The sequence below is a fragment of the Neophocaena asiaeorientalis genome, unplaced genomic scaffold, assembly GCF_003031525.2.
Source record: "Neophocaena asiaeorientalis asiaeorientalis breed wild unplaced genomic scaffold, Neophocaena_asiaeorientalis_V1.1 scaffold680, whole genome shotgun sequence".
Lineage (NCBI taxonomy): Eukaryota > Metazoa > Chordata > Mammalia > Artiodactyla > Phocoenidae > Neophocaena > Neophocaena asiaeorientalis.
Genome location: NW_020171816.1, coordinates 51,354 through 72,806, shown reverse-complemented (window position 1 = coordinate 72,806; position 21,453 = coordinate 51,354). Strand labels below are relative to the sequence as shown.

General features: G+C 58.3%; 1 protein-coding gene across 3 annotated transcripts; it reads left to right on the top strand.

Moving 5' to 3' along the window:
- The first annotated feature begins 2,171 nt into the window (after positions 1–2,171).
- On the top strand, positions 2,172–16,778 carry SLC38A3 (solute carrier family 38 member 3). Of its 3 annotated transcripts, none has more exons than XM_024737899.1 (16): positions 2,172–2,245; positions 9,838–9,992; positions 10,083–10,164; positions 10,338–10,453; positions 11,027–11,100; positions 11,183–11,275; positions 11,355–11,436; positions 12,531–12,613; positions 12,696–12,754; positions 12,923–13,087; positions 13,169–13,248; positions 13,521–13,621; positions 13,850–13,974; positions 14,071–14,215; positions 15,156–15,259; positions 15,348–16,778. In XM_024737899.1, the coding sequence occupies exons 2-16, from the start codon at positions 9,892–9,894 to the stop codon at positions 15,450–15,452; spliced, it is 1,515 nt and encodes a 504-aa protein (XP_024593667.1). In that variant the 5' UTR covers positions 2,172–2,245; positions 9,838–9,891; the 3' UTR covers positions 15,453–16,778. The 3 variants fall into 3 exon arrangements, with proteins under 3 accessions (XP_024593667.1, XP_024593655.1, XP_024593662.1); XM_024737894.1 differs by adding an exon at positions 6,824–6,919 and having other exon boundaries at positions 2,210–2,245; positions 12,923–13,248; XM_024737887.1 differs by having other exon boundaries at positions 12,923–13,248.
- Positions 16,779–21,453: the final 4,675 nt, after the last annotated feature.

The following is a 21,453-nucleotide window of genomic DNA, read 5'->3' as shown; positions in this document are numbered from 1 at the left end:
CACTCCAGGTGGCTGCCCCCAGCACCACAGCTGTATAGATAGACATTCCCTCCAGCCTCTGGGAGAAGGTACCTGGTACCTCTCAGAGCCCCATAATGGCTGCCAACTGTCCAGACACCTCAGGCTGGGCTGGGAGATTTGGCAGGCAGTGGGAAAGGCCTCTGAGCTGTGCTCGCCCTGGCTGGGGCCCAGGCCAAGCATCAACAATCAGGCAGCCCCTCCCCCAGCCTGGCCACAACTGGCCTGGCCCAGGGACCCCACCTCACACCACCCTCAGGGCTCCCATAGCAACCCAGCCCAGCTGGCCCCTGCTCCCTCCAGTCTGGGTTGAGGACCCCAACACCCACATGCTGGGTGACCTTGAAGCCAGGCCTGGCTCCTCAGGAACTGCCAATAGGAGCACCCAGCCCTTTGCAAATGGCTTCTGTGAGCATCCAGGGTGTCTGGAGTTGGGAGGTGGGGGGCAGACCTGAGACCCTGGTCAACACCTCTCCTATCTGACTCTGTCCCACAGGCAGTCCTCAAGCCCCTTCAAAGGGTGAGAATCTTAGGGTCTCTCATGACCAAAGTAAGCTGTGATCTTGGATTACACCAGCCCCAGATCAAGGGGTAGAACCAGTCCCTTCCTATTTTTCAGCCATCAGCAGGGAGGGAGCTTAGATGGTTTGAGGTTTTCAAGGATTGCCACCATCCCAATGCCTTTCTCTTTAGTCCTCCCATCCCCTGGTACTCCCAGCCAAAGCTGAGTCCCCTTGGCTCACAGCTTCCCCTTAACCCACTGCCTTCAGGCCAGGGGAAAAGCCAGAGCCATTTCCTTGTGACGCAGAGGGAAACTGAGGTACGCTAGGGCTTGGCTGTGGGGGTGCTGTAAGTCGGGCGGAAGGGAATCCTGGAGTCCTGACTCCCAGCCCAGGACAGGGAAGGGGTGAGGCCTGTCCTCTGAGGGCATTCTCCCCAATACCAGGGAGGGGGGCAGACATGACACAGAGACATCCAGCTTGACTAGGAACAGCAGAGGCCATGGATTAATCGGATCAGAGCCAGTGGCTGAGAAGCAAGGGACACAGCTGTTCTGCAAACACCCCCCCCCAGCTCACCCCCAAGGTCAAGGCCTCCCCCAGCTCCCTGCTGGTTGTTCCTGGGCTGGTGGGCCTTAACACCCACCACAGACCTCTGAGCACTAAGGCCTTGTGTGGGAAGCAGGCAGGGGTGGGATAGGAGCCCTTAGCCAGGTGGGGTCACCCTAAAACCCCTTCCCCTGAGGCACCAAGTCCCAGGCCCCACTTCCCACGGGCAGACACAGCTGTCTCCTACTCTTTATTTTTGTTTTTGTTTTTGTTTGCGGTACGCGGGCCTCTCACTGTTGTAGCCTCTCCCGTTGCAGAGCACAGGCTCCAGATGCACAGGCTCAGTGGCCATGGCTCACGGGCCCAGCCGCTCCGCGGCATGTGGGATCTTCCTGGACCGGGGCACAAACCCGTGTCCCCTGCATCGGAAGGCGGACTCTCAACCACTGCGCCACCAGGGAAGCCCCTCTCCTACTCTTTAGAAATAAGGAAATGGGGGCATGGCCAGGGAGATCCAGACAAGGCTCAGCGTGAGCCAAGACTCCAAGACTTGCTTCCCGCACCCCCTGCCCGCCCCCGCCCCGTCCTCACTGCCCCTACCCTTGTCTACCCTCAATCTCTTCTGAGTATCTGGAGTGAAGACAGAATTGATGCAGGGAACCCCTGTCCTCACCCTATCCCACCTCTGCTTGGGAAGGGTGAGGCAGGCAGAAAAGACATCTTGTGCCTAAGTGATGTGAAAGTCCCCCATTCAAGGCATCCTTCGCTGAGATTAAGCATGGCCCTGTTCCCATTCCTCTTAGCTGAAGAGCCCCTTCTGGCTTGAGGGAAGTGAGGGCAGAGCATTTCAGGGCTTAGGGGGCGCTCAGAGACCTCAGAGAGAATCTGCTTTGGACTAAAGCATTCCCCCAACAAGATTCAACTGAGCCCCTCCCGCAGCAGCTGCTCTCCTAAGGTTCCTTAGCGCTCGGGCTGCCCCTTTGCTCCAGGCCAGTGGAGGGCCCCCGCCTCTCCGCAGACCTGCCCCTCCTCCTGCTGGCCGCGGGGGATTGGCGGGCCAGGGGCGGGCCGGGGGCGGGGCCGAGCGCCCTTCATCCCCTGCCGCTGCGCTCAGCCGGGAGCAGAGCGGACAGCACCGGCCCGAGCGGAGCATCGCGCGTCCTCACCCGCGAGGCCAGGTACTGCTGGGGGCGCCGACCCCCCCGTCCAGGGGCACCGAGCGGGCAGAGCCCTACTGTCCGCTTTCGCGTCCAGAGCTGGGCTCTGGGCAGGTCCCCTCGCCCGCCCTGGCTCCGGGCAGGCGCCCCAGCCTCTGGGGAGCCAAAGCCCCGAGCGCTCCAGGCGCAGGTCTGGGGACCCGCCAGCTCCCAGCTTGAGCTAGTGTCCTGGGAGGAGCACCTCGTGGTCTTGGGGCCTCTCGCAGGGCCGGGCGGGATAGCAGGAGGTCGGCGGCACCCAGGGCTGGGGTCACAGGACGCCTTGTTGGGGGCTAGGGTGGCACGCGATGGGTTTCCCGAGGCACGGTCCAAGGGCGCGAGCTCGAGAGGGCCCGGAGGGGGGCCTAAGAGGGCCGGGAGCAGGCCCTGGAGCGCTGCCCCGACGGGCGCCTGACAAGCAAATCGGCCCGCTGGCACGCCGGGCGTCAGGGTATATTTATCCCGCTGCGTTAGGCAGGGGCTTGAGGGCAGATCGGTCCAGGCAGCCTGAGGGGCCGCGTGGCACATGTTGGTCCCAGAGTCCGTGCCATTTGCAGCCAGGCCAGCGGGCACGGCGGGCACAGGGCGAGCGTGGCTCCCTGGATTGAGGGCGGGGCTCGGTCTGAGCTCCTAGAGCTGACAGTGCGTTCAGGGGCGGAGGGAAAGGACCGGGACTAGGTTTGTAGGAGCCCGCCCCCACCCGATTGGCCCCTTCGATTGGCCACAGCGAGTGCGTGCGTTTGTTTACACCCGGGGAGGGGGAGGCCAGGGGCGGGGCCTGTGGGAATCCATCCTTTCCCCCCACAGTGACCTGAGCCCTGAGCCCAGGTGTAGGCTTTGGGACAGGTCTGAGGGAGACTAAGTCAAAGGTCCTTGCACCGTGGGAGCCACCTCGACCCAGGCCCATCCTTCTTTCAGCCTGCCAGTCCTGTCCTTCCTTCCATGACTGCCTTCAGCCACTGTGCTGGACCTGAAAGGGGCCCTTCCTCTTTAGTACACAGTCTGGCATGGGGGCTCACTTCCTTCTGGAAAGGAAGCAAATGCCTCAGAGGTTCTCAGTCTGGAGCATAGCAAGCTGGAGAGATCCAAGGACAGGTCCATTTTGAGAGGGGGAGGTTCTGCACAAACATGGAAGGCTTCCTGCAGGAAGCACCAAAGGTGGGAAAAATCAGGGGTGGATGAGGCCAGGCCTGGCACATTCCTAAGAGGGCTGGAATGCTGGGATCAGTAATGAGAATCTCGGACTCCTTGAGGTTGAGGGCTGGGGGCTGTGTCTCTGGGGAGGGTGAGGGTGTACATCTCAGAACTTTGTTCTGCCTGGGCCCATAGAGCCACTGTCCTCACTGGCTTCCCAAGCCACCCTTTGTTCTGTACTGGTTCTTTGGGCCCATGTCACAAACACCGCCCCCCATCCAGGCTCCAGGTGGCAAGAGCATGAGAGCTGGTTGCTCCTGTCCTAGTGCCTGCTGCCCTAGCAAGTAGCCTTAGAGCCCTGGAAAAGTGGAGAAACTGAGGTGCAACAGGACAAGCTGGGTGGTTCATGGTCTCTGGGTGGGGGCAGGGAAGGTTTTTGAGCCGAACTGAGTGCACCCTGAAAGTCTGGGCTGGGCAGGGTGCAGGCACTCAGTCTGAGGGGGAAAATGTTTTGGGGAAGTGGTTGGCTACAAGAGAGGTACAGTTTTGGCATCTGTGTGCACAGAAAACTGGGGTGGGATGTGCAGTCTATACCATAATAGGATAGGGGCACTGCAGGAGGATGTTCCAGTGCAGACATGGCTGGGGAGCCAGGCACCACTTGGAGCAGGTGAAATGGGGTGGAGGCTTGCCAAAGACCTTGAACCCATTCCATTCATTTAATATTTACTGAGTACCTACTGTGTGCCTGTGCACACTCAATCTGGTGGATGGAGGGCTGGACTTTGGATAAGACAGATGCATGGTGGGGGCGCTCTAGAGGACCAGGCAGGGCTTCTGGGGGCCGAAGGGAAGGACCAGCTGCTGGGCAGGAGGGGCTTTCCGGCCAGCGGCCTGGGGTGGCTTGGATTTGAATTTCCGCTCTGCGGGCCACGTCCTGTACACAGCCTCTCAGCCAGCACGTCTACACACGTGCATGGCTGCTGAGGATGGGGGTCACTTCAACTGACTGTCGTCTCCGTATACCTTTCCTATTGTGTGGGTAGGCAAGCCGTGGGTGCTGGACTAGGGGGCTCTGAGCTTTCCAGCTGGGCCTGGCCTGTGGCCCCAGTGGGCTCAGCCCCACCCTCTGGATGTCTGCACCTGGCTAATGGGAGCATAACCTGCCCTTGTAGGAACCTGGAAATGCTGTGGCATCCCTGCAGTGCCCACTGGGCCTGCTGCCCCCTCACCTGGGCCTCTGGCTCCCTCTACTTCTTGCACCTTCTGGGATGCTCTGTCTTGTCTTGCTGTCTCTCTGTCTCTTTCTCCATCTGGCTATCTCTAAATGGTTGGCCATCTCTGTCGATCTGTCTCTCACTTATCTGGTTGTCTGTCTCCCTGTCTGAATGTCTATCCACCCATCCCTCTGTGTATTCTTCTCTATCTGTGTCCCTCTAGATCCGTCTGCATTTCCTGTGGCATCCCTGCAGTGCCCACTGGGCCTGCTGCCCCCTCACCTGGGCCTCTGGCTCCCTCTACTTCTTGCACCTTCTGGGATGCTCTGTCTTGTCTTGCTGTCTCTCTGTCTCTTTCTCCATCTGGCTATCTCTAAATGGTTGGCCATCTCTGTCGATCTGTCTCTCACTTATCTGGTTGTCTGTCTCCCTGTCTGAATGTCTATCCACCCATCCCTCTGTGTATTCTTCTCTATCTGTGTCCCTCTAGATCCGTCTGCATTTCTTTTATCTCCCCGTGCCTGTCTCTTGGTCTGGATCAGTATGCATGGACACAGATATCATGTGTGTGTGTTTTCTCTCCCTGTCTCTCTCTTCCCTCCCTCTGACTCTCTCTGCTTCTTCCTGACATTGGATGGCGCCTCTCCTCTGGGCTGACCTTGCCTCCTGCCCCCCCATCGGGGTCTCCAGTGAGTCCTGAGCTGCCCCAGGCCCCCGCTCCGGCTTTCTTTGGGGCCAGAAGTCCGGCTGTCCAAATATTTGGCCGCCTCCAGGGGATTCCGAGTCAGCAGGGAGGAGTTTGGGCTGGCTGGCTCGGGGTCTCCCCTGCCCCTGGGGGGGCCACAGGCACGTGATGTCCTGTCCTTTGCCTCAGCTGAGCCTCAGGCTGCACATCCTTCTCAGCAGGCTGGCAGTGGGCGGGGGAGGGGGGGGCTGCTGCTGGCTCTGGCCCAGTCTTGAGGCAAGAGGTTCCGACTGCAGCTTCCACTGGGGGCAATCTGAGCAAGGAGGGTCCAGGGGTGGGCAGAAGGGGAGGCCTAGGTGTCTGGGGATAGGCCCAATGCTAAGCATCTGTTAGGTTTAGAAAATGTACCCTGTCACAGGAAAGTCCATCTTCCGGCCCCAGCTGGGGCCCTCAGATCCTCCTAGACACTTCCGGATACCCGGAACACAGAAGCACCGGACCAGAGAGCTAGGGGATGAGGGGCTGGTGTGGCCAACACATCAGTGCTCTGCACCATTTACCTTCCCCTCCTGCATGCTACCCGCTCAGTACCAGCCGTATGTTGGCCACACACTAGCCACTTACTCGGTGTTGTTGGCAATGGGGGAGTAGTGGATGGAAGACTGGATCTGCTGAGGTCAAAATCTGGAGTTGTGGGTCTGGTGGAGGGGCAAGGGGTTTGTTTTAGTATCCTCCCGCGTCCCGAACACCCCGCGCACACACCCTGTCCCTAGACCCCTGACCTCAGCAATCAGCTCCACACCAATCTCTGTGACTCTTGCCTTGAGAACATACAATCCAGATGTGTCTGTTGAATCCAGTTTCCCTGTTAACTGATAGCTTGTCCGAGGAGGGTGTTATCCTTCTGAAACCTGGAGAAGCGGGTGGGCAAAGGGGCTCTAGGGAGGGTCACCTTCTCTCAGCTAATGAGGGGAGTGGTAAGTAAGGACTGGTGAACTAGAACTGGGGGCAGCCCTCATCCGTGGGCCCCCAGGGATGACCACAGTGGACCCTTAAGCCAGGCCAGCCGCCTCTCACCTGAGATCTGAGCTAAGGTGAGGGCTGCCCAGGCACAAGGAGACTGGGGGCCATGGCAGCAAGCTCTGTGGGGTCTGTGCCTCCACCAGCACATGTGGCTACAGAACCGAGGGAAGAAGGACAGTGTGACTGTGTCCCTGTAGTTAGCCTGCTACTGCAGACCCACTCACGTCCCTGAACACTGGGGAGGAAAGCCGGGCTCAGAGCCCTGGTGGCTCCAAGGCCCTGGATGTGGGGACAGAGAGGTTAGCTTCCCATAGCAGGTGACACAAGCAGTGGCCCCACGGTGGCCTGGATTCCTGGATCTCGAAATCTTTAATTAGCCAAACTCAACGCCTGTCGAGGAGGTGTGCCTGACGAATTCTCACCCTGTGATGTTTGCGTGGGCGGGCATTACCTGCTATGCTATCCCCATGGCTTCTGCACCCCCGCCTTATCTCTCCACAGAGCAAACAGGCCCCAGGGCAGTGGCCTGGACCATCGATTTACTGCCTGAACCGATGCTACACCCATGACAGATGCCATTCTGATGATCTGCCCAAGGTCGTAGTGATCTCCCCACCCAAGAGCCTGATCCCTCTCTGGGAGCCTGTAGTCTGCTCTGGGGGCGAAGTCCTCAGGGAGGCTTCTCACTCTGTCCCCACCTTTGGTCAAACCTCACAGAACCCCCAGAAGACAGGAAGACACTGAGGTCCTGAGTGGGGAATACTTTGTCCATGGTCACATGGTGAGGCAGGGCCAGGTCAGGCCTCAGATCCAGAGTGTCCATCTGGGCTTTTCCCACAGTTGGTCAGAATCTGCTGGCAGCTTTCCTCAGGCAGGGGCTATCCCCTGAATCTACTCCGATACCCGATGCAAAGGAGCCTGGCAGGCGGCAGGCCTGAGAGACAGGAACTCTCAAAAATGGGCTGCCCAGCCTCAGGAAATGCCTGGAGGTCCACATGTCAGGCCAGTACTAATCTCTACCCTGGCCCCCCAGCCCTTAGCCTTGCCCTAACTGAAGTACAGATTCCTTGACCTTGACTTCAAGGCCCTTTCAGGCTTGTCTATAGCCACGGAACCTTCATTCTATCCTCACAGCCTGCCTTATACCATACCTCAGGGCCTTTGCCCATGCTGTGCACTCTGCTTGAGATACTCTTTCTTGTTTCCACATCCTGGGGGCTCCTGCTGGAATTTCAGAACTGGCTCCCTCACCTCCTCCTCCAGGAAGCCTTCCTTGATGCCCCTCTCTCTTCTTTTTTGAGTCCCAGCACTATGTGGCTTGGTTAAAAGCCACACTATGTGCTGGGGTTCCCCTGCAGGAGCCATAGGGTGGGGGATGTCTATGTGGGTTTTGTCCCTTCCAGACTGGAAGCCACTTGAAGAGGGGTATTCCATGTCCTCTCTGGGATCTCAGGCCAGCCTGAGACCCATCAGTGACTGGTCGTGAGTAATAGGCAGGACCTGAAGGTCTAGGCCCAGGTCCTGCTTGAGGGGATGGGGAGCCTGGAGCCAGGGCCTCAGGCACTTTGGCCATGACCATGCCATGGGCTGTGGTCTCCCTGGAGGCATTGCCTGGCTACTAGGGAAGAATATTAAGGCAGAGAAGAGTGCTTTGTCCAGGCTGCTGACTCAGCACACTCGGAGGGCCTGTCCAAGCCTGCCCCGGGCGGAAGGCCAGGCAAGGGCAACCCCAGCTGAGAGCCAGGGGGCACTCTGGAGTGACTCTGGAGACCAGGTGCTGGTATCCTTGGAGGGGTGCTGTTGGCGAGGCTCAGGGCAGGGTCATGAAGAAGATAGGCTTACCTTAGGGACTCTGGTCCAGGGGAAGAGGGCGTTAGAAGAGATGTTCAAATTGTCATGATCCTATGTGGACAGGCTGGAGGAGAGAAGGGTTCAGATGCCAGCATCAGAGGAAGGAGAGGTAGGTTGAGGGGTCCAAGGGTGCCAGGTATGGGGTACTCAGGACTGAGGTACCTAGGATCTGAACTCTGGCTTGGGGCTGCCTGGGGCCATTGCAGGGAGGTCCTCTGGTCAGTTCTGTGTGGCTGCTGCCTCCAGAACACCAGGGCCTGTGGCCTGAGGCCCGAGTCCTGAGCCTAGCCTCTCCTACCCACCCTAGCCCTGAATGCTGAGTTTGAGACCCCTGGTGCTCCAGCTTCAGGAGCAGACCTGAGACCCTCAGGATCTGGAGTGGGGATGGGGGATTTGGGGCAGGATTCAGGGTTCCCAAGTGGAGGGGCTGCCATGACATCAAGACTAGCCTCTGGCTGACCTGCCTGGCAGTGCTGCCCCCTCCCTGGTCTCCACTCTGGCCTCAGATCTCCTGCTGGCCTATCTGGCCTTCAGGATGTCCTTATAGATCCTGGGGACACTATGCCCAGGTACCTTCTGGGCATGGGCTAGGTGGCTCCCAGCGCCAGTGATGGGAGAGGGGCTAGCGAGTTGTCTGGGCAGCGGGCAGAGTTGGGCCTGGGGAGGAGGGGAGCTGATCCCTTTGGGGTCCAGCAGAGCTATGCCCTGAGCACAGGGAAGGGAAGACTGATCCAGTGGTCCAGGCCCATCTACAGCTGGCCAAGGTTCTGAGTTCCTGACCTGGGACTCCAGGAAGTGGGGAGTCTCCTCAAAGTGTGGGTACCTAAGGGTGGGGTGTTCCCCAGCAGGGGAGGAGAGGCTTGAAAGAGAACATGGCCCTGAGGCCAGAGCTGTGCGGAGGGTGAGGCCTGTGTGGCCCAAAGAACTGGGCCCCAGGGCACCCATTTCCTGGAAGGCCCCTGAGGGCCCTTTGCAGCCAAGCGGGCAGGGTCCAGGTGTCCAGCCACCCAGCACCGCCTTAGGCCTCCTGGCTCCGGGGGGGTAGCCTCTGCGCCTGCCGTTCCCAGCGCCAGCTCTCAGCCCACAGAGGGACCTTTGTTCTGGCTGCCAGCAAAGCCCGCCGGGTGGCTGGGAACAGGGCCCACAGCCCTCGCCCTCTCCCGAGGCCTCCAGCCGTCGGGCAGCGCCATTCTAGGTTGGCTAGGAGGCCCCTGGCACACAGGGCACAGGAAACTGTCTCCCAGTATTAACATCAGGGAGGGGCAATCAGTCCAGGACCCATCCCCAGAGTGGGGTCTGGTGGCCTGGGACTCAGCCTCCTGGGGTCCTGACACCACTGGGCTCTGAACTTAGGTCATCCAACTGAGCTTTACTTCACAGATGGTGAAACTGAGGCCCCAAGGGCTTGCCTGGGTTGGTATGTATATGTGGCAGGGGAGTGCTAGGTACTGGCTGAGGTGTCGCCTCAGAATGTCCTGGAGAACTCAGGTATCCGAGCTCTGCCCCTCAATGGCAGGTTCCAGGGTGGCAGCAGGCAGAGCTGCATGAACATGTATGTCCTCAGTGAACTTCTGGGAGGTGTGCTACAGCTGCACACTTCCTGTGGGAGTCTGGGCTGTGAGCCCAAGGAGCGGGGATAACCAGAGGGACTGCCTGCTCTGTAGACTTCTGACTGCATCAGTGTGAGAGCCAGTGTTCCTGGTGGTGGTCCCTGAGCCATGGAGGCACCTCTGCAGACGGAGATGGTAGAGTTGGTACCCAACGGCAAACACTTGGAGGGGCTACTCCCTGTCGCCACCCCCACGGCTGGCAACCAGAGGTGAGCGAGGGACTCATTCATGGCTTAGGGCAGGGCAGGGTGCAGGGCAAGGGGCTGGAGCTGAGCTGCCTGGCTGGTCTGTGCCTGCAGGGTCGAGGGCCCTGGACGGATCTGTGTTGAGGGTGAAGGCTTCCTACCAAAAAGTCCCAGCAAGGAGCCACACTTCACTGATGTGAGCAGGGGTGGCCGTCAGGGGCTCGGGGGCACCCCTGGGAGCTTGAGGGCAGTAATGAGGTGCTATGGGGCAGCGATGGGAGGCCAAGGGATGGTGCGAGGGAATGTTGATTTACCCTCCACAACTTGCTAACTCATCCCACCCCTCCCGTCTCACTCTGGTGCCTGCAGTTCGAGGGGAAGACATCATTCGGGATGTCAGTGTTCAACCTCAGTAACGCCATCATGGGCAGTGGTATCCTGGGGCTTGCCTACGCCATGGCCAATACGGGCATCATCCTTTTCCTGTGAGTGCCCTCAGCAAACCTTCTAAAGATAGGAGCCCTAAACAGGTCACCAATCCTGACCTCCCAGGACCTGCCAGTTTCCTGTCACAAGACCCAGGCTGCACTGGGTGGGCACTTACACTCAACCCAAACCACAGCTGAAAAAAACAGCCGTGGCCAGACAAGTATACCTTATTTCCCAGTAAACCTGCTGAGATGACAACACGGGGCCAGCCTAACAGGACTGAGTCTGTCCTACTACATTTACACATGATGGATAAACCCCATGGCCAGGCCTTCTGTGGGTACACGTGTCCTTACCTCAGAGCTCTGCCCTGCAGCCTAAATGGAAAACATGTTTCTTCCAAGATCTCAAGGGGCGATGGTGCCCTATCTGATCCCCTCTGGGTCATGGCCACCCTGGGTCAGCCCAGGTGATGTTCACCACCCCTGGGGCCTGCTGAGTTTGCATCCACACATGTTGGGGGTCCAGACACCTCGGTCACAGACCCCGCACACCCAGGCATCCCGGAGCTCATTGCCCCCTGCCTGCCAGAGGAGCCCCAGCAACCTCTTTTCGTCCACCTTCCCCAGGTTCCTGTTGACAGCCGTCGCCTTGCTCTCCAGCTACTCCATCCACCTGCTACTCAAGTCCTCAGGGATCGTGGGTGAGCCCCAAACCTGGCCTGTAGCAGGGAGGGGTGGGCTGGGGAGAGCACTCCTGACTGTCCTGATTCCCTGTCCCCACAGGCATCCGTGCCTATGAGCAGCTGGGCTACCGTGCCTTTGGGACCCCAGGAAAGCTGGCGGCAGCCCTGGCCATTGCGCTGCAGAACATCGGAGGTGAGGCTGATGGGCAGGTGATGGACGGTGGACAGGCTGAAGGCTGGCTGGTTTGGCTGACCTGCCTCTCTCCCCCCAGCCATGTCCAGCTACCTGTACATCATCAAGTCCGAGCTGCCCCTTGTCATACAGACCTTCCTGAACCTGGAGGAGCGGACCTCGTGAGCCCCAGGGTGGGGCGGGGCTGGGTGAGGGTGGGAGGCCCTAGTCTAACCCTCTATGTCCACCACTAGCAGAGCCCAGGCTGGGCTAGTGGGAGAGACAAGACAGGGTGGAGGTGGGGCGCAGAGAGCTGCTGGCAGAGCTACCATTCAGTGCACACTTGTTTATGAAGCACCTTGGGGAAGACTCCCAGGAGGGCCATGTGGGGCAGGGGGTAGTCTGAGGCTGAGGAAGCCGGCCCGCCTAGCCGTGGACCCAGCTTGTGAGCAGAGAGCACCTGAGAACCTCAGGCTTAGCGCTAAGCTCCTGCTATTCCTGACCGTGGCTTGGGTGTTAGCCTCCCCACCACCTCGCCCCAACCAAGAAATTAAGCCTACAGTGTCCCAGTTGCCTATCATCAGTTTAGCCAGTTCTCATGGCATAAGCATGTTCTGTGGGTAGGAGCAGAGAAGATAGCCAGGCCCTGCCCTTGACAATACAGCCCCGGCAAGCAGAAAGGCTGCATGGCTGCAAGTAGCTCTGGGAGGAAGGAAACAGCCAGGATTCTGCCGCCAGGCCCTGGGGGCCTTTCCCAAGGAGTTGGCCTTTGGGTTTGCCCTTGAAGGAAGGTCTCATTCCTCATCCCTTTAGCTCCCTGTGTCCACTGTCCATTGGGGGCGTGGGGCAGGATGATGCAGGATGCAGATGCTGGGGGGAACCACAAGGAGCTCAGGTGGTTGGCAAGTCCCTGAGACCCCCACGGAAAATGCCTCAGACCCAGGTCCTTTCATCCCACCCACCCCCCCGGGCCCCTTGGGGCCACTCCATGGGGAGGATGGACCCAGACCTGTGTGTCCTAGGAAAAACAACCACAGTGACTGTAATTGTAATGGTTACCAAGCAGGAGCTGAGTGTATTAGTCCTCACCTTGTCCAGGAGAGTGTTGGGAGTGGGCCCATTTTGCAGATGGGGAAAGGGAGGCTCAGAGCTGTGGACATGTATTCTTCAGAGATCACTCAGTGGCACCACAGGTAACCCCGGCTGGGGGTCAGGCGGCCCCATCACCCGAGGCTGAGTGGACTGTAACATCAGCTCCCCACTCCCATCCCTGCAGGGACTGGTACATGAATGGAAACTACCTGGTGATCCTGGTCTCTGTCATCGTCATTCTGCCTCTGGCACTGATGCGGCAGCTTGGTGAGTGTGGCAGGGCCAGGGCCTTAGAGGGATGCATGGGAGGGGACCTTTGGTCTCACCACCCCCCTCCCCAACTTTACAGGCTACCTAGGCTACTCCAGTGGCTTCTCTCTCAGCTGCATGGTGTTCTTCCTAATTGCAGTGAGTGACCCCCTCCGCCACGCTGGCCAAGGGAGGGGGGCAGGTCTTTCTGGGAAGCCTGGGTCAGAAGGCAGCTCCTCCAGTCCTGATCTAGATGTGGCTTCACAGTGACTCCACAGGCAGCCTAGCCTGGCCCTGATACCCTCATCCTTCCCTGCCCCCACCTAGGTCATCTACAAAAAGTTCCACGTGCCCTGCCCGCTGTCCCCCAGTTTAGCCAACGTGACAGGCAACTTCAGCCTCGTGGAGGTCATCAAGGAGGAGGCGGGGCTGCAGGTTGAGACGGAGGCCGCAGCCTTCTGCACCCCGAGCTACTTCACCCTCAACACACAGGTTGCAACAGACCAGGGAGGGGGCAGTGGGCCTGGTGAGAGTGTCAGGGGCTGTTCTGACACAGAATCCCTGTTTTGCCAGACGGCATACACGATCCCCATCATGGCTTTCGCCTTTGTCTGCCACCCTGAGGTGCTGCCCATCTATACAGAGCTCAAGGAGTAGGTATCCGTGGCTGGGAGAGGGGGAGGGGGCTGCCTTGAGTTGGTCAGGGGAGAATGGATATGGTCCTAAAGGGAGGAAAGAGTGACAGGAGCCAAGTCATTTTATCCAAGGTCTCCATGGCTGCCACAAGGGGCGACCGGGGGCAAGAAGGAGGCTCCCTCAGCTACCAGATGGTGAGGGTGTGGTGCCAGAGAGAGACCCCAGGACACATGGGGGTTTCCCAATGTGGCCCAGCTTGGCACCAATCCCCTCCCCTGCTGCCCCATAGCCCCTCCAAGAGGAAGATGCAGCACATCTCCAACCTGTCCATCGCCGTCATGTATGTCATGTACTTCCTGGCCGCCCTCTTCGGCTACCTCACCTTCTACGGTATGGCTGGACCGTGGGGGCAGAGGCAGAGGCCAGGCTGGGGGGCAAGGGGCTGGCCAGTGGCCATGGCACCCTGCATACTATAGGCGTTCATTAGGTCTGTGATGCCTAACTGTGCCCTGCAGCTGTGGAGGTGTGTTGCCACTCCTCAGTGTCAGGGTCAACCCAGGCTCAGAGCCCAACCCCATCCCTGGACCTCCTGCTGACCACCCTCCCTGCCTGCCACAGACAGCGTGGAGTCGGAGCTGCTGCACACCTACAACAAGGTGGACCCGTTTGATGTGCTGATCCTGTGTGTGCGCGTGGCCGTGCTGACGGCAGTCACACTCACAGTGCCAATTGTTCTGTTTCCGGTGAGCCAATGTGCAAGTGGCCAGGTGGCCAGACCACTGGCGGGGTGGGACTGATGGGGCTGACAGATTGACGACTCTCCCCACCCTGCTTCCCAGGTGCGCCGCGCCCTCCAGCAGATGCTGTTTCAGGACCGCGAGTTCAGCTGGTTGCGGCATGTGCTCATTGCTGTTGGCCTGCTCACTTGTATCAACCTGCTGGTCATCTTTGCCCCCAACATCCTGGGCATCTTCGGGGTCATCGGTAAGGGTCTGGCCCTGCTGTGAATGGAGGCAGGGCACTGCCCCAGAGAACTTCCCTTCTGCAGACGCTGGCAGATTCCTAAGCTCGTCCCCTACGTTTAAGTGATGGCTGCTGGCCATGTGCACAGCTTGGCCTCCCATCTGAGATTTGTTCTTAAGGCTCTCCTAATCCATTTTGAGGGCTCAGAGCCACCGAGTCAGTTACCCTTGCTGGGGGTGCTGGAGGATGGAATGGAGCCCAAGGGTCCAGGGGCCTTCACTGAGGATCTCATTGGTTCTTGTCCCCACCTCACATATGAGGAAGTTTAGAGCGATTAAGGGAGAGCCATATAGCTGTTAAGTGGAGAGCCTTGACTGGGCCCCAGGATCATGGGATTATAGGTTTAGGGTTCTGTCCAACTGTCCCAGTTGGGGCTCTGAGTGGGAAGATCAAACAATTCTGAGCCATCTTTGGGGTGACCCAACTCAGGAGACTGACTCCGCAACCCAGCTCTGCAAGGACCAACACACAGACCTGGGGGCTGAGTATCATTGATATCACTGACAGGACTCTTGGTTCTGTATGTCTGAAAGCCAACTCAAAATGAATTATACAGAAAGTAACGTATTGGCTCAATTAATGGAAAAGCCTTCAGGAATAGCTATACCCAGGGGCCCAATATCCTCAAACTTCATCTCTGTCTCTTGGTCTACCTTTTCTCTTTGCCAGCTTCATTCACTGACAGAGTTTTCTGACACCAAAGGCACTAGCCTTCTATCCTGGTAGACAGAGAACAAGGGGAGGGGCTGATGGGCTCTCCAGAATCAGACAGAGCTCTCCAGTGGAGTCTCGAGACGAGACTCCCTCATCAAGGAATGTTTGATCTCATTAAAGGGTCCACCCTGAACCTTAGCCAATAGGTGGACGTGAGCCAGTGGTGGCCATGCCTTATTCTTTGCAGGTGCCACATCTGCCCCATGCCTCATCTTCATCTTCCCTGCCATCTTCTACTTTCGCATCATGCCCACAGAGAAGGAACCTGCAAGATCTACCCCCAAAATCCTGGTGCGAAGGGCCTGGGGGTTGGTGTGCTAGTGTGGGGATGAGGGGGCTGCCCTGACCTCAGACCTGACCCTGACTTCTGACCCCACAGGCCCTTTGTTTTGCTGCCCTTGGCCTCTTGCTGATGACCATGAGCTTGAGCTTCATCATTATTGACTGGATCTCGGGGACCAGTCGGCATGGAGGAAGCCACTAGGATGACCCCCATCCTGTTCTGTCTACTTGTCCTCCTACCCTTGCCCAGACTCTTCAGCCCCTGCTCCCATCCAGTGGCCAGTTGGAGGGGGAAGAGAAAGACGTGGTGAACACTATGGCATTTGGCCCTGCCCCATGTCCTCTCTGTCGAAGTTTTTGTTAGAGCCAGGACCAAGGCCCTCGGGCCACTACCCTGCTGAGCTCCTGGCCTACAGGAGCTTCCTGAGCTGGGAGCAAGGTGGGGCTGTACCCCTGCTCCCTTCCTGCTGCCTCAGGTCCCACCCAAGCCCCTTATTCTCTTTGCACAGGTGCATAGACTGAGGCCCAGCAGCTGCCCCCTAAGGTCACATAGCCTGTAGGGGCACAAAGAGCTGAATTAGGCCTGCAGTCATCCCGCCACCTTGCTCCTGGGTCATGGTCTGCACCCTGGGGCTTCATCTCCCTCAGCCTGCTTGCCTTTCCTCCTTCTGTCACCTAGGCCCCTTTCGTGGGCTCAGGCCCTTGGATAATCTGGTCCTCTTTCCCATCCCCTCCACTGGGAGCAGAACCCCCTCACCCTATGCTTGAGGGTGAGGCTGGTGTGGACACCCCAAGGGACCACTTTCCTGGTCTTTCACCAGTCCTGGGGAGGCTGGGACTCCCCCCACCCCAAGCCCAGGCCATAGCTCACATTCCACTGCTGGGAGAAGAAAGAAGCTGAGGCCCAGAACGTGTCTGCCCCTGGGAGCCAGAGACCCCAGGGGCCAATCTGAGGCAGGGATGGAGAGGCTGGCAGCCCCCTTTTATAAATATTATACATAAGACCAGCTGTGCTTTATATTCTTGATCTCCATGGTCCCTGGGTTCCTGGAAAGTGGTGTGGGAGCCGGGACATGGATGGTGATGGAGGCCTGCCCTGCCTTTTTCCCTGGGATAAGGGTGGGGACAGGGTGAGTCCCCTACTCCACCCCGACCCTGCCTCCCAAACCAGCCAGTGGTGTGCTGAGACCCAGCTCTGGGCCTGGGCCAGGCTCAGCACAGACCTGCTTTCTCACGGGGTGAGGTGGGGAGGAATTAATGAGGCCCCAGGAAATGGGACAGAGAGAGGCCTCCGGAAGGAGGCAACGTGAGGTGCATCCCCAGCAGCTTCCAGGGAGGGTCTGAGCTGGGGGCAGCTGAGCCCTGCAGAAGCCCTGCAGAAGGGCCCCCTGCCCTCCCTAGCTGCCATGTCAACCCTCTGCCAATGCCTTAAATCTGGGGACAAAAGTCCAGGGGTCCTGTGCCCTGTCAGGCTAATCTTTTATTAATAGTAAAACCTACTACGAATAAAGGTGGGTTAGTGATTGCCTGTATGTGAGGCCTGAGTTTTGAGTGGGGGAGTCCAAGGCAGGGCAAGAGCCGCAAGGATGCAGGGCAGCCCCAGGTGGCCTGGCCCGGGTGGGACTGGGAAGCTGCCCATTGCCTGAGGCAGGCCTGAATCAGCTGGGACCCAGCAGGACAGAGCTGCCCAGGCCTTGGCATCAAACCCTCATTAGGAGAGACCCTGCACCCGGCTAGGCGGCCAGGGAAAGGGCAGCAGGAAAAATCCAGTTTGAACTGGCAAGGCAGCTGCCGGCTTGAGAAACCCCTGAAGAAAGAACTTCCTCAAGCTGGTGGCTGCTAGGCCCATGGCAGTGCCAGCTGATCAGAGGGGGGCTTCCTGAGTCTGGTTCTCAACAGCCCCAGGCGCCTGACTCCAGCCTGGGGACTCACTCAGGAGCCCCGTGGCCCCAGAAAAGAGCTGGACACTGGCCTAGTGGTGGCCGCAGCCCAGAGTGCCCCTGGCATGCAAGGCTGCCCTCTGGAGGTCTCTGGCGTCTTCCTCGTCAGGTGGGGCCATGGCCCTGCCTGAGACCCTTGGCTCCTGTGGAGCAGGAGGCAATAAAGGGCAGGGTCCATCCTGCTGACAGACCCCGGGGATCTTTTCTCAACCTCCCTCCATCCAAAGAAGGCTGCAGGTCAGAGCAGCAGCAGGACTGCCTGGAATCTCTTAAGACCCCAAGCCTGGCTTCAGGCCTCTCAGACCAGGGGGATGAGCTGAAAGTCGCTCCACCTACCCCTCCCCGCTGCCACACACTTACACACTCACCCACATATACACAGCTGGGGTGGAGGAAGGACCCTGGCCCCTGGAGGCCACCTCCAAGCAAGTTCTCCTCCAGACTGATTGCTGGGCAGCAGGCTCCAGGGGCAAGGGGGCAGGCAATGTGGCCACTACACTATATCGAAAAGTCAAGTGTCCACAAGACTGTTTGAAAATGAGTATCTCTGACTGTCAAGTTCCAGCCATTCCGCCTCCACGAGGATGCGTCTGCAGGCCCTTGGTCATCACTAAGCATTTTTGTATGTTTTGAAGAATTTCCCAGGTCTTTTTTCTTCTGGTTTGCTTTTTAAAATTTGCTCTGAAAAAAAATTTTTAAATCTGAAATGTTAACAAATTAGAGCAGGAATTCCCTGGCGGTCCAGTTGTTAGGACTCTGTGCTCTCACTGTTGAGGGCCCGGGTTCAATTCCTGGTCGGGGAACTAAGATCCCACAAGCCGTGTGGTGCAGCCAAAAAAAAAAAAAACCCCAAAATTAGAGCAGCACAGAGGTCGTCAATATTTCTTTTCTTATGACTGCTTGTAACAGAAAAATAAGATAATACAGACCAGGAAAAAGGGCCAAAGCATAGGCCTTGGTCTCCCTGACCAGCAGCTGCCCCTGCCTGCACCCTTCTCACCTGTGTGCACATATTCGCCTATCAACTGAAAAGGAATTCATTGTTCACTCATTTGACAAGTATTTATTAAGATTTCCTATGTGCCAGGTGCTCTTCTAGCACCTGTATGTACAGCAATGAACAAAGTGAAGAGCTCTGCCTTCCTTGGACTTATAGGTGGGGGATTGGATTCAGACCAGAAACATGAGACATAATCAGTAAGTTATATCGTTTGTTAGCAGATGATCAGTAGTATAAGGAGTAAAGGACAATGAAGAATAAGGGTTAGGGGCTGGCTTCCCTGGCGGTCCAGTGGTTAAGACTCCGCGCTCCCAATGCAGGGGACACGAGTTTGATCCCCGGTCGGGGAACTAAGATCCCACATGCCACGTGGTGCAGCCAAATAAAATTAAAAAAGAACAAGGGTTGGGAGGTGGGTCAGGGTGGGCCTCACTGAGGAAGGGATGTTTGATCAGAACTTGGAGAGGGAGAAAGCCATGCAGATGTCTGCAGGGAACATTCCATCCAAAGGGATCAGCCAGTGCAAAGCCCTGAGGCAGAATGTGCCGGCTTGGGAGAGGAGCAGCCAGGAAGCCATCGAGGCTGATGCTGAGAGAGGTGGGAGAGGGTAGAAGGGGCGATTGGGGGCTAATGAGGGGATGTTGTGGGACCATGCCAGCCACCATAGGACTTTGGATTTTTCTATGGAAAAGGCAAGAGCCAATGCCAGGTCCTGAACAGTGGAGGGGGCAGGATCTGACTCAGTAGCAACTCTAGGTTTTAAATGGATTATTCTGGCTGCTGCATTGAGACTAGACTCTGGGGTGGGAGATGGGGAGCCAAGGGTGACACTGACACAAGGGCTACTACAGTTGTTCCAGACAAACATATCAGGTGTTTCAGCCCAGGTAGTGGCAGAGTTGGGATGAGACGTTGGGCATATCCTGAAGGATTCCCTGATGGCTTGGGTACGTATGAGGGGAAGGGCAGAGACAAGTACAGAGTGACTCCAACTTGCCACTGTATCTGCTGAGGGAGGCGGGGGGAGGAGTAGGCTTGGGAGGGAGATCAATTTTGCCCATGAAAAGTTTAAAACACTGACTGGACATCAAAGTGGAAATGCCATGTTTGCTGCTAGGTGTGTGACTCAAGTTCAGTAGAGTGACCAGTGCTGGAGCTTTGGATCTGGGAGATAAAGAGTGTGGATTGGTACTTAAAGCCAGGCTCCTGGATGTGATGGGGGCAGATGGGTTTGGAAGGAGGAGGGCAGCAGTAGGGAATGAGCCCTGGAACATTCCTCTGTTAGGAGGTAGGAGAGATGAGGTGGAACCAGCAAAAAAGCTGGAGGGAGCAGCCAGGAGGTGGGAGGAAACCCAGGAGAATGTGGGCTCCTGGGAACCAGACAAGCATCAGCTGCTCAAGCAGGTGAGGGTGGAGCACAGACCACTGGGTCCAGCAACGTGTAGGTCACTAAGGACCCTGACTAGGGTTTTTTTTGTGGAGGGAGGGGCAAGCCTGCCTGGAGAGGGTAGAGGAAAGAGAGGTAGAAAAGAAAAGATAAAGTGTAGACAATTTGTGTGAAGTGAGAGGAGCAGGGCCAACAGAGGCGTTTATGGAAGACTGGGAAGAAGCAGCTATTGAGGGTAAGAGATTCGAAGAAGCTGGCAGCGTGGTGGGCTGGAGGCAGGTGAAGGACTTCTGGGCCAGAGCCCTGGAAGTACTGAGCTGGAAGACAGTACACGGAGGTTGGGCAGTCGCATCAGGGAACACGCAGGGTGGCCACAGCCTGGCCTGGCCAGGCCAATTGCTGGTAGCTAGGAACATCATGGGTCCACGATGAAGCCAGGGACATCAAAGAGCATATGCAGGGACCCAGAAGACTCTTCCAGATCTCTGCCTTGACCTCAGTTTAAAGTCATCCAGCAACTAACTTTCAAATGACGTGGAACAGTAATAATAGACTGCAAGCTACTTAGGAAGAAAAAGTAGCCCTGGGAAAAATCGGAAAGAACAAAACTGCTTTCAAAACCATACAAGGCTGCAAACCTGCCCTGCCACGCACAGCGGGACCTGGACAGGATTAGATTTAACCCGCACACCCCACCCCCACCCCCGCCCCAGAAGATCCATAGAAGGCAGCCTCTGCTGCCCCCTGGCGGTCAACGGCCAGAGTCTGGGCGGCGCAGTGACCCACCCAACACGTTACAGGACTTGGTGGTGGGGATGGTCAGCTATGGCTGTGAAGCGGGGCCCTGAGGCTCCAAGGCTGTCCAGGAAGGCGTCCTGGCTGGCGCATGGGAAGAGGGCAGGCAGAAGGCTCCGGGCGGGGCGGGGCGGGATGGTGAGGAACTGCCAGTCCCACACTTGGCCGGGTCCTCAGGGAGCCAGGCCTGGGCCCCCCATGAGCTGCCTGACCTTGGAGGGCTTCCTGGTGCGGAGGAAGGGGCCGAGTCCCAGCCCCACCCTTTACCAAGCGTTCTGGGAGCCCCACCAAGCATCGCCCAGCTCCTCTCCTTATGCTGCCCACATCTACTCTGGGGTCAAGCTCAGCAAGGCACCCGGAGCCCCCACATCGCACCGGCACGCGGCCCCAGGCTCAGCGCAGGCTATGGGCACTGAGCCACCCCAGCTTCAGGAAGCAGGGGAAGTGCCCACCGGGATAGTCAACCAAATCAGTGTTTAATCTCCGCTGTGAATTTGCGGGGTGGAGGCTAGAAAACATCCTGGAACGGAGGCGGCGAAGATGCCAGGACCAGAAGAAGCAGGAAGGCATGTGTCATGGCACGTTCTGAGGATGGGCCGAGAGGGCGGCTAAGGCTGGAGGAAGGCCAGGAGGGATGGGGTCAGAGCAGGGCAAGGGCCATGGGGCGCCACGGACGGCTCTGAGCCAGAGGACACCGAACGGTTACTACCCTATGGAGGGAGGGCCTCTCTGGCCACCGAGTGGGCAGATCGGCGGAGGCGGGGGCCAGGGCTGGAGGCAGAACGAAACGGGAAGGCAGGCCTGGTGGGGGTAATGGCGAGCGGCAGTCGGGAGGAGAGGAGAGGACTGCGGGGAGGTGCGGGCGCTAGGTCCGCCTCGGCTCCGGCGTTGCGCCAAAGACCCGCTAGGAGGCGCCGCTGCCCCGCGAAGCCGTGCCCTGCCTCTAGCACCACCCAAACCCCGCACTCCCGCCTACAGAAGCCCCGGAAGAGGCGGGGCGGCGCACTCAGATGCCGCTTCCGGTTTCATCCAGCAACCTGGATGGCCCCGAGGTGGGGGAGGGAAACTTGGGGAGGGAGGT